General features: G+C 44.9%; 1 protein-coding gene across 1 annotated transcript in view; it reads left to right on the forward strand.

The window, feature by feature from the left end:
- ITPR1 (inositol 1,4,5-trisphosphate receptor, type 1) overlaps positions 1-11,705 on the forward strand; it is a 173,056-nt gene that overhangs the window by 116,725 nt on the left and 44,626 nt on the right. The window contains exons 46-52 of the mRNA XM_010003374.1: positions 747-947; positions 2,539-2,649; positions 3,887-3,982; positions 4,594-4,716; positions 5,701-5,805; positions 6,610-6,802; positions 10,722-10,844. Coding sequence (XP_010001676.1) covers positions 747-947; positions 2,539-2,649; positions 3,887-3,982; positions 4,594-4,716; positions 5,701-5,805; positions 6,610-6,802; positions 10,722-10,844 — 952 coding nt within the window. The remainder of the gene's footprint in view (positions 1-746; positions 948-2,538; positions 2,650-3,886; positions 3,983-4,593; positions 4,717-5,700; positions 5,806-6,609; positions 6,803-10,721; positions 10,845-11,705) is intronic.

Here is an 11,705-nt window from a genome sequence, read left to right on the forward strand (position 1 = left end):
TGAAACTTCAAGGAAAAGAAAGTGGTGGTGGCTGTCCATCTCCAGTGTGCTGCTGGGAACACACTGACAAGCAGCATCAGAGTCAATGAGAATTTGTTTTTCATTAATTTGTCCTTTGCTTTGGTTTGGTTTGTGTTTTTTTATTTGCAGTACAGGAGAGAGGAGGCATCTTTAATCCATGCTGATAAATCTGGCATTTCATTAGAGGAGCAGCTCCTAATCAGCAGCTTCAAGCAGGGATTACAATAATGATGTGGGGAGAAATGCAATTGAGAGAATTGCATTTCAAGGCACTTTCCTTCAAGGCTCTGTGCTGCCTGTGCAGGTGCTTCTGCTGTGGAGCCAGAGCCTGGGAATTGCTGCTTCTGCCTTGGAGAAAGGTGTGGGGAGGAGGGGAGAGCCTTGAGTGGTGGTTAGCAGGGAAATGCAGCAGGTTGGCTAGAAGGAAAGCTTCCAGGCTCAGGAGAGCTTCTGATCTGCAGCCAGTAGCCTGTTCCATGTTGGGTTTCAGTGCTCTAATGGATACACTCCCTTTATTGCTGCTTGTCTTCTAGAAAACATGAAGCCAACAAGCTGCCCCAGACAGCAGCACATTGTGAGAGGCTTAAAATCCAGGCTCCAGTGCAATTAGGGCAATACACCATGCAGTGCCACTGTGGGCTGATGAAGTTGAAATGTTGTGATCCCAACTCCAGTGTGTATGTTGTTTTTCCCTGTCCCTCCATGCTTTGACACTCTCCCTACAGAATTTCCTGCGGTGCCAGAACAACAAGACAAACTACAACTTGGTGTGTGAGACGCTGCAGTTCCTGGACTGCATCTGTGGAAGCACAACTGGTGGACTTGGGCTTCTTGGTCTGTATATAAATGAGAAAAATGTAGCACTGATCAACCAGACACTGGAAAGCCTGACCGAGTACTGCCAGGGGCCTTGCCACGAGAACCAGGTAACATCCATGGCTGTCAAAAGCATCCCCCTTTCTCCCTCCACCTGCAGCGTGGGCTCTGCAGGCCTTGGCTTAGAGGCTTGTCTTGTAACTACACTCACTTTACTTGTCTTACAAAGGGATTTTGGTCTGGTTTGTTTCTTTTCTTTATAAAACTCATCATACTCAACTTCTCTTTCTCGGGGGGCCCCTCTGAGGAGTTGAACCATTCAAAGAAGCTGAGATTTTTCTGCTTTGCTTGGGTTTAAGTTGATTCATTAGACTTGAGAGTGGAGAGTTTTTGTACTTGAAATACTTTCTAGTGAAGATATTGCTAAAGCCAAGCTCTGTTGCTAACGAGGCCGGAAAGGTGACTCCCCAGCCTGATGGGAGAAGGTTGAGCTCTCTAGCTTTGTTGATGAAGATGATGACCATGGGGTTGTGGGTAGGACCAGGGTGCAGGTTGTTGCTGATTGTCCCTGTGCTTGAGCAGGGACATGGGGGAGGGACCACCAAGTGTCTGCTGGGGGTGGGGCAGCCTCTGTCCAGCTCTGCTTGAACCATGATCACTGTCACTGATACATTCTGCTCCCAGCAGGAATACCTGTTTTAGCACAAGCATGGTGGTTTAAGTAACCATGTTACAGGGAAGGAATAACTAAGTGACAGCAATAATCCTGTTGGATAAAGCAGTTGCTGACCCACAGCTGGACTTCCTCTGCTCCTCAGAGGTTGAATGACTAGCAAAGGATATGGGAAGATACTTTGCATAAGCAGGAGTTTCTAGATTCTCAAGAATTAGGGTTTGCTCCAGTGGGAAGGATCAGAGGGCAGTGGCAGCTGTGCTTTTCAGCTGTGCTTCTCCATGTCCTCTTCCTGGAGGGTGGACAGCAGTGTCCTAGAGCAGGGAGTCAGATTCTTCCCTTTTTGGTCTGAACACAACTTTTGCTATAACTGTTTCAAATTAAGCCAATGAAGTCTGGGAAGTCTAGAATAAATGGTACTAAAGAGACAACTTTAGTGTGTGTCAGGTCATAAAGAAAAGCTTCTCTCTACAATACAGACCAGGTAGAAAAACCAACCTTAGATACAGGTATGTGTCTTTGCAGTGGAGCTTGATGGCAGAGCAGGGCTCTGGCTTATGGAGCCAACAAGCCACCATCAGCTTGTGTGTTCCAGTTCTGGGCTGTTACAAAAACAGAGTTTAAGGGTAAGCAAGAAGGTTATGGAAATCTACATTCTTTGGTTAGACAGGACTGCAGTAGGTGTTGATTGTGTATCTAAAAGAAAGAAAACTCTCCCTAATCTTAGTAAAACAGTGTTCTTCCTTAGCCATGTATTCAGCCTGGATGCTTTGGCATGTGAACGCTCCGTTTATCAACCGTGTTCTTGCTTCCTGGGGCTGGGTGGTTTCATGGCTGATGATAGGAGCAGCCTGAAACAAAATGCCTTTATCTCTTGTTATTCCACCGATGGGAGTTTTCTGTTCAGTTATCCATCTCAAACAGCTTATGAGGTGATGAAAGAGGTGACTCTTCTGGCTGGGTCACCAGCCTAGGCTGCCTTTTTATTGTAGACAATTAGTGAGGTTTGATGAATTTTCTTTGGCCAGAACTGCATTGCTACTCACGAGTCCAACGGCATTGACATCATCACTGCATTAATTCTCAATGACATCAACCCTTTGGGGAAGAAGAGGATGGACCTTGTGTTGGAACTGAAGGCAAGTGGATATTTTCTGTGTTCCACATTAACAGTAGGATGAAACATAATTTTATTGTTGGAATTGTGTGGGTGTTTATTATATCCTAATATTCATAAGTGCCAAAAAATGTATGCATCAGGGAGCTGGAGGCAGTGCCCAAAGATTGTTTGTCACAGGTATTTCATCTTCTAAATAACATGGAGTCACCAGTTTTCAGGTGGGGGATGTGTGCAGACAAGATATGCTGAGGCATCCTAAAATAAATTTCCTGTTAAAAATTAAAAGTCAATGAAAACTTCTCTGTTGTTGGTGAGCTTTTACATACACAATGGAAGTAAAAATTCTCATGCTGCATCTAGTTTCCTAATACTTTATTACTGCTGTTTAATCAGTTGATGTTTAATCATCAAGAATTTTTTAGGGCTGTTCATATTAGTGCTGAAATAATTAGCTCTGGTGCTGGTTTCAAAATGCACTAGCAGGTTGTCTTCTAGCACCAGCAGTCACAGAGCATATGCTTGAGAAATACTTCCTTTCTGACTTACTGTCCTGTCTGATAGTGCAATGTCTAGTTGTTTTCCATTGCCAAATCACACAATTATTATGGGTAATGTGGGTTTTTTATTATTCTAAATAAAAAATGCTTTTAGACTCAATTAGCATTATACTTCAAAATTAAATAGTTTTATTGGGTTTTATTGTCAGTTGTGATGGATTTTAATCTTAATTGTTTGTATTAAAGTAGTCTGGTGCCTTGTGGTAGTTTCCCATTTCCTCCCTCTCTTTCTTGGCATGAGCAGGTTGCAGAGTCATTTTCAGCTAAAAGCAGCAGATCACGTCTGTGTCTGCAGCCTTGGCTGTCCTTTGATTTAATCAACAGCATCTTCAGCAGAGCTGGGCTGCACCATTTTGGAGCTGAGAGCTTGTAGTAACACAAAAAAATCATACCAGCTTGGAACATCAGTGCTGGAAATCTAAACCTTGACTTGGGTTAACTTGATGTCTCCCAATAAGTAGGGTTTGGGAAATACACTGGTAAAAATGCTATTAAGTGGTGTGTCTCAGCAGCTGAAGGAGAGGGGGTGCCTGGTGAGGCTGTGGGAGTCCTGCCCTGGGCAGGCTGGGAAGGTCTGCCCTGCCTGGGCTGGGATTTGCAGGGAGCAGGAGGCTGAGAGCAGCAGGGCTGGCAGGGCTGTGGCTGCTACCCCCCCGTGTCTGAGTCCTGGCAGTGAGCAGCCTTGTTCCCTCCCTTCAGAACAATGCTTCCAAGCTGCTCCTGGCCATCATGGAGAGCAGGCACGACAGCGAGAACGCAGAAAGGATCCTCTACAACATGAGGCCCAAGGAGCTGGTGAGTCCTCGGGTCGCTCCGAAACTCCTGCTTCCCATCCAGGCAGGGGCGGCAGCACTGGGAAAACTGGGGTGGCCGTGTCCATCCTGGAGGTGCTGTGAGAGGTCTGTGCCACTGGCAACTGGGAAACCTTCTGAGGAATTTGATTGGATGAGTGCAGCATCCACAGAGTGTGGGTCTGCCCAGTTCCTGGGCAGCACGAGCCACTAGGGAAGCCGTGCTGAGCTCCAGGCAGGAGGAGCATCAGCTGACACTTTGGAATCCATGTGTGGAAATTATTTGCACAAGAGACAGAAAGAAACATTTCTTGTGACCTAGAAGCTGTTCAATAGACTGTAGCAGGTTTTTGGGCTGGTTAACATATTAACTGGTGAAAACACAATCGGGAGTTTGAAAGTACAGCTGAAAACACTGCGGGCTGGACTCGGCGCACGTAGCCACGGTGCTGAGCTCAGGTCTCCTGTTTTGTCCTGGGTGTTGAGATGCCCTTGAATGTGCTCCCTTGTGCTCAGCTCCCTTGCACCTCTGTAAGAGTGCCAGGTGCATACTGGCCTTCGCAGGTTCAGCCCTCAGCCTGAACTGTCTCTTCATTGGCCTGTGTCTCTCTCTAGGTGGAAGTGATAAAGAAGGCTTATCTGCAGGGAGAGGTAGAATTTGAGGATGGAGAGAACGGGGAAGATCTTGCAGCATCTCCGAGGAACGTGGGACACAACATTTATATATTAGCTCATCAGGTAAAATTTCACCTGCAGCTTTCATGGCCCCAAGTATCACTGTGAATAGCAAGAGGTCTGCTTTTCCCTGGAGTTGTTTTGAGGCTCACCTCTGAGACATACTCATGGTGTGTTCTCTTGTTATCAGAGCAAATTCTGATCCTTAAAGAATCAGAAGAGAAAAATCTATAACATAAGAAAATATTTTGTTTTATTTTATAATGGGAAGCAGGCAGGCTCTTGACCAAGTTCCTGAAGACATCTGATTCGAGTTCTTGGCAGTGCTGGGGAGAAATGTATTATTTTTCAGCTGTATCAAAGGTTACTCTATACTCCCAAAGAAATTCTACTCATGGATCAATTAGACTGTAAGCGGAAATCTCACTGTGCTTTGATGGTTTCCCTCGATGCTGGAGCCAGTCAGGTTCCTTGTATTGATACAATGTTTGAAAGGTGAAAGAAAAAAATTGCATCTGGATGTACTTAGTGTATTGATGCTACATATATCACTCCACTAGATACTTCTTGTTCCTTCAGCTTCCGAGAAGACAGACCATCACTGTGCTGCAAGATGAGTTTAGAGTATCCAGAAGCGTTTTTGGAGCAGTGCTCTGTGCATCTGCTGTTCAAATGGTGCAGATTTTCTCTCCCATCCCTGCCTAGATACTTGTGTGATTAGCACACCTTTGAATTCAGGTGGCTGTAGAAGGACAGGCTGAATGTGAATGTTGAAGAAGTTTCCCAAGTCCAGCAAGGGGTGGGAGAGGATGGGTAAAAGGGGAGTATAACATGGATAATAAAAAAATACATATTTGAATGATCCTGACTGGCTCCCAAAATAGAGCTGCAGGGTGTCTGGTTGGAATAGAACAAGCCTTCTGTCAACTTTGCCCTTTCCTAGCAGCTGACTGCATACTACTTCTTTTTTTATGCCAAAAATCAGAAATTTAATATCATAGAGAGACATCTGGTGTCTCCCACTCCCTCTGCATTCCTTTATTTTAGTTGGCTCGACACAACAAAGAGCTGCAGAACATGCTGAAGCCGGGAGGTCAGATAGAGGGAGATGAGGCTCTGGAGTTTTACGCCAAGCACACGGCACAGATTGAGGTACAAGGAGACTGGTGGCTGCTGGGAGGGGGGTGGGGGGATCTGCTGTGGAAAGAGCTGCTTGGAGGAGAAATTGTGGAGTTAAACACTGGTTATTTTGTATTTTGATTGAACTGACTTACCTGTGTGTGGACCGTCATCTTTGACACGAGTTTATAGATGAGGTTATTTTTTTTTATTTTATCTTTTGACAGCCACTGAGGGGGGGGAGCTATTTCTGAGCTGTCATGTGTGGGCTTTAAGATGGAGCTGAGCAGAGCTCTGTTGGCAGGAGGAAGTGTAACTTCACTTCTGTTACATTTTGGCCGGTGCTGTTGCTGAAGCCGTGAAGTTAGTGATAGCTTTTGCCATTCTTCCTGTATTGAAATGGCAGTTGGGCCTCCTGTGCAATCTGAGATGCTTTTCAAAAGTAAAACAAGCACAAATATGGAGAGCTCACAGAAGTATCTAATAAGCAAGATAAATATAACTATTACTCCTCATACGTGCCTGTGTGACATGTGGCTAAAATTTGCTAAGATTCCTCAACTGGGTGGCCAGATTGCTCCAAACTTCAGCACAGCTTTGGTGCAGAATTCCCTGGGCCTCTTGGAAATCCCAGCTAAGAAATGATCAGTCTTGGAGCTCAATGCAGGCCTGCTTTGAAAGGTAAATTAAAATGAAGTCTCTATCGAGCTGCTGTTCTACAGAAATGTGTCCAAGTTTCTACATATAGCTGGTTGCAAAGGGGCAGGGAAAAGAGCAGACAGAGGAAGAAATAAGTGTTTAATAACTAGGAAAGGCTCTGATAAGGCTGCTGTTCAGATTGTCAGGTCGGACCGTACCATGGAGCAAATCGTCTTCCCTGTGCCCAGTATCTGTGAGTTCCTGACCAAGGAGTCCAAGCTGCGGATATATTACACCACGGAGAGGGATGAACAAGGCAGCAAGATCAATGACTTCTTCCTGAAATCAGAAGACCTCTTTAATGAGATGAACTGGCAGAAGAAGTTGCGAGGTAGGTTGCTGCTGCCAGCATGGCTGTGTGGGGTGTGACCAGCCGAGCACTGAGGTCAGGTTTTTGGAGTCTGAGGCATCGACTCGGTAGCAGATGGTTCCCCAGTGTGGCAGCAACCTTGGTAATTGTTTGAAAGAGTCTGCTCCTCTGCATGATGGCAAGGTGCTGTAATGAAGTCAGGCTTAATGCAGGAGCAATATGGACCAGCTGGAGGGGGTCCAGGGGAGAGGAGTAAGAAGGATCACAGGTCGTCTTTTTTTAAGATCCAGCAGGAAGGATCAAATTTTGGAGGCTTAGCTTAAGTGAGAAGCATTTGGTGGCAGGGAGAAATGGGGAGGACACAGCTGAAGAGAGCAGTGGGCTGTTCCCCTTCCCTGAGCTGGGCACACCAAGCAGACCCCTTGCATTGCAGGAGGAGTAAGGCTGGGTGATCAGCATGGGCTCATGGCATCTCCAGCAATGGAGCTAAGAACAGGTTAAACATGCATTTGCCAGTAGTGGTACCAGTAGAATTTGCCCTTCCTTTTGGGCAAGAAGTGGACTGGCAGACATGGCAACTAGATCCCTTCTAGCCCTGTGATGCTAAAATATCTGAAGACAAGTATTTCTAAGCACTTCTTTTCTCTCAGGTTCCCACTGGCAGCTGGGAAAATGTTGCATGTGAGGCTCAGCTTCAGTGGGCAGCAGTGGGTGGTCAGAATTTACCAACAGTAACCTTCTGAACCTTGAGAGATAAAGCAGTTATTTCCTGTCTGCCATCTGATACTGCTCTTGTTCCCCATGCTCAGCTCAAGCCCAGTTGTTGGTGCATGGGCACAGGCAGGTCAATACCCACCCAAGGTGTGAGCAGAGCTCAGTACAGCCCTGTGCTGCCTCAGTCCCACACCCTGCCCCAGTGCTGGGCCAGCCCCCCCTGTTCCAGGCCAATCCCCCCCAAGGTTTTCCCCCTGATAGAGATCTTGCTGGTACTCGATCAGCATTGTATATCACAGGAAAAAATCAGATGAGCAGGGACCTCCTGACCTTCCTCATGGTGCAAGTTATGTTTTATAGAATTGTGTCCCTCGGTGCCAGCTCTGCTGACTGCATCTCACCCTTTTGCTCTGCACCTCTGAGAGGAGCCTGGGCTCTTTCCAGTTTGATTTTAGGATGTGTAAGCACAGTTCACACTACAGCTGATGATGCGTTGCATATTTGGTAACAGAAACTCAATATTTGCTTCTGATTATTGGGATACATGTGTATACATATGTTGGATCTTTTGTCAGAGAAAAAAATGGTAATTACATCGTTTACAATTATCAAAGTCAAATGCAGATAAGACTGCCTGAGACTTGGTCAGCTCTACTGAAATATTTTTGTGTGTATGAATACCAAATAGAGTGGAGTTGTTTCCACTGAACAATGGATTTGTACTTTTGATAGGCTAAAAATACCCACAGGGATGCTTCCTAAGATGCTGTTTAGTCTAGCAAAGACTGAGAGGGGATCTTATTAATGGATATAAGTATCTGAGGGGTGGGTGTCAAGAAGGAGAGGCCAGTCTCTTTTCAGTCATGCTCTGTGATAGGATGAGGGGCAATGGATTCAAGCTGCAGCACAGGAAGTTCCACCTCAACATGAGGAAAAACTTCTTGACTCTGAGGGTTATGGAGCCCTGGGACAGGCTGCCCAGAGAGGCTGTGGAGTCTCCCTCTCTGGAGACTTTCAAGACCCATAGAATGTGTTTCTGAGTGACCTGCCCTAGATTCTGTGGTGGTCCTGCTCTGGCAGGGGGGTCGGACTTGATGATCTCTAGAGGTCCCTTCCAACCCCTAACATTCTGTGGCTTCTAAGGACTCTACAAGAATGTGGAGCATTTGACATCCTAAACAAACTGGCAGCTTTGTCTTTGACAGCATTTCTATATTGTGTGAGATTTTGTCGCTTAAGTAAATTTTTTAGTTACTTTAATTGTCTTTGAGGCTACTTCAGGCAACCTGTGAAAACATCCATGATTAACAACAGACCACAAATTGATCAAGAGGAACCTGCAGAAGTGGAGAATATTTATTTTTTCTTTAAGGAACTGAAATCATTTAGTCTGTCTCCTAATTTTCAGGTCTTGATTGGCTTCTGGGTGATACTCTACATTTGTACAGTTGTTTCTTGCATCGTAAACCCAGGTTTGTGTTTTCCAGACATGACAGGTGGGCTCTGTGCTCTGCTCCTGTGGTACCACTTACAGGTTATTCAAATCTGAAAAGGACTTTCTGAAAAAGTCCTTTAAAGACCCGTGTATTTCCTCCTTCAGCTCATGGTGCCAGCCCCTAATCTGAGCACTGTAAGGCTTCAAAGACTTAATTAAGACATCTGAATGAGCCTGCCAAGCTGCCAAAACCAAGCAGCACTGCTGCAAAGGGCAGATAGTCTGTGCCCATCCCCAAAGGAAGGTTCAAAGTAAAACCTGGAACTTGTTAATGATGCTTCGTGTAATGATTTCATACAAATGAATTCAACCTGCTTACAAATTCTTCCAGTTAAAATGAAATTGGGAACACGAATAATGTAGAAACCAGTGTATCCTGTGTTCAGAACATTGCTACATGGCATTTCAGTGAGGCTTAATGTGCCTGGCTAATTAGGTGCAATGAAGCCTGAATTCTTGCAGCAAGGGGTACCTTTTTGTAGTCCTTTCCTTTGCATTCAGCTGTTCATTACATTTGCTTTTTAGTGCATTTCAACTCTGTATAATGAGACATTGTGTAATTCTTTTAACCCAATTTTTTTGCTTAGGGTGCTAGAAGAGGTGATTTGCTGGAGAGAGGTGGTGGTTTCCATGAGGCTCAGAATTGCTGCATTCATTCATTTACTCTTCCTTTCAGCTCCAGACTTCGCATTTTCATCTCTTCCCTAAATTTCACTGTGAGCTTCTTTTCCTTTGCCCTCTGATATCTGTACATGTAACCTCTTTCCAACAGGGAAAACCGTTAGTTCTTTCCCTTCTTTGAGAGCATTTTTAATAGATTTTTTTTATTTGCCTCTCTAGATTTCAGCAGTACACAATGTGCAGTACAGGAAGCCTGCAGGAGCTAAAATAAGGGAGATTTTGCCTCTATGCAGAGAGAATTACAGCAAGGCAGCTTCTTGGCTGTTCTCTTCATCTTCTGGTCCATGACCACTTCAGAAAGTGTCCTTTTGCTTTCTGTGCCTCTTGATTCTAGCTACATAGATTATTAAAACTAGGAATATTTTCATAAAAGTATTTATATGTAAGGTTAAGAATGTAAAGTGTGCAGCTGTGTAACTGTACACTTAGCTCTGTGCTTGTGTCCTTTGCTCACAGGGCAGAGGGAAGGCCAGTCCAGCTTCAGCTTGGGGCTTATTCAGGGGCTGGATCAGTCTGTTATCAGCTTGAAGTGAAGTTGTCTTCCTTGGCAGCTGGTCCTAAATGTTTCAGCTTTACTATTATGTCTCTGTGCTGCATTTTGTGTCCTGATTGTCCACCTTTACATTCTCTGGTTTGCTACAGCAGAAAAGAAGCTTGAAGGTGGGGAGCACCTGGTGTAAGTGAGCTGCTGGCACTGTTCTTTGTCTGACTTTGAGTACAAGTATATTATTAAAGCAAACCTGAAGTCCTTAACCTCTGGCATTTCTGAACTTGTTCTCCTGCTGCTGCTAGATCAGTTCATGTTTGAAAATACTTTCCTTTTTAACATGAATCCTTTGCCTTAAAACACTGTCTGAGAACCTGGAAGTACCCCAAAGATAAAGAATCCTCAAATAAAGTTCAGAATAAGGCATGAATGCTGCTGCTGTTGATGCTCTCCTTTTGGGCAAACTGAAAATAAACTGAGCTTTGGTGGAGTTTAATTTTTTTAATAGAACTCTTATTTTTTAAATTGTCCATTAAAACTAATTATTTGTTTCTGTTTTGCAGCTCAGCCTTTCCTGTACTGGTGTGCTCGCAACATGTCCTTCTGGAGCAGCATCTCCTTCAACCTGGCTGTGCTTATGAACCTGCTCGTGGCATTTTTTTACCCATTCAAAGGGATTCGAGGAGGTACTGATATTTAGTATACAAAAATATGTGAACAAATGAGGTATAATGATCCAAATTCTGTCCCCCATTTGTGTCTCTGCATCCCTGTTTACTTCAGCGGGGATGGTAGAGCAGGAATTGGCCTTTATTTAATTGCCTTGATTTAAACTGCTGTTCCAACTGTTTTCTTGAGGCATTTGTAAGGAAAATGTAGAGCCATATTTTTTCCTAAGGGAAAAAATTATCAAAGACAGACATCCACCTTTAATTACCCGACTGTTCTACTTTGTTTTAAAGTTCTGTAATTAAGTATTGAACTAAAAATATGAGAAATGTTAATTTGTTGTTTTCCTTGAGCTTGCATTTTATTAATGCTGTTTGCCATAAAACTTTTGTGGTTACACAAGCACTTCAGGAGGCCTCAGAGCACTGGGGTTGGGGGCTGAGATTACCCTGCGTGGGCAGGTGAGGTGTATGGGAATGAAGGGGCCTACCTCCTGCCATTATACATCAATGAAGGATGCAGGAAAAGAGCCCATCCCTGTTGCTCCCTCTCCCAGGAGTCCCTCACCCCAGCCAGCACTTGGAGTGAGGAGGAGTGTGCCCACCATGTCCCTCTGCAGGCAGCAGCTGGGCTCTCTGTCACTCCTGGCATCAAGTGGGGGGTTAACACGAGTGGTTCATGCTGGATTGCACAATCTTGCTGGAATAGGTCTCCTGGAAGTCATTTTTTGAACCCAACAGTGGATCTGTATGACAGTGATGATTCTTAGAGCTAATTCAGTAAACACTCCTGCTGGAGTCCCAAGGAGATTCAGCTGCTCTGCCTTTGATCCAGCCTCTCTCCCAAGGGATGCACCCCAGAGCAGGTCAAGGGGTGGA

The sequence above is a fragment of the Chaetura pelagica genome, unplaced genomic scaffold (genome assembly GCF_000747805.2).
Source record: "Chaetura pelagica isolate M959 unplaced genomic scaffold, ChaPel_1.0 scaffold328, whole genome shotgun sequence".
Classification (NCBI taxonomy): domain Eukaryota; kingdom Metazoa; phylum Chordata; class Aves; order Apodiformes; family Apodidae; genus Chaetura; species Chaetura pelagica.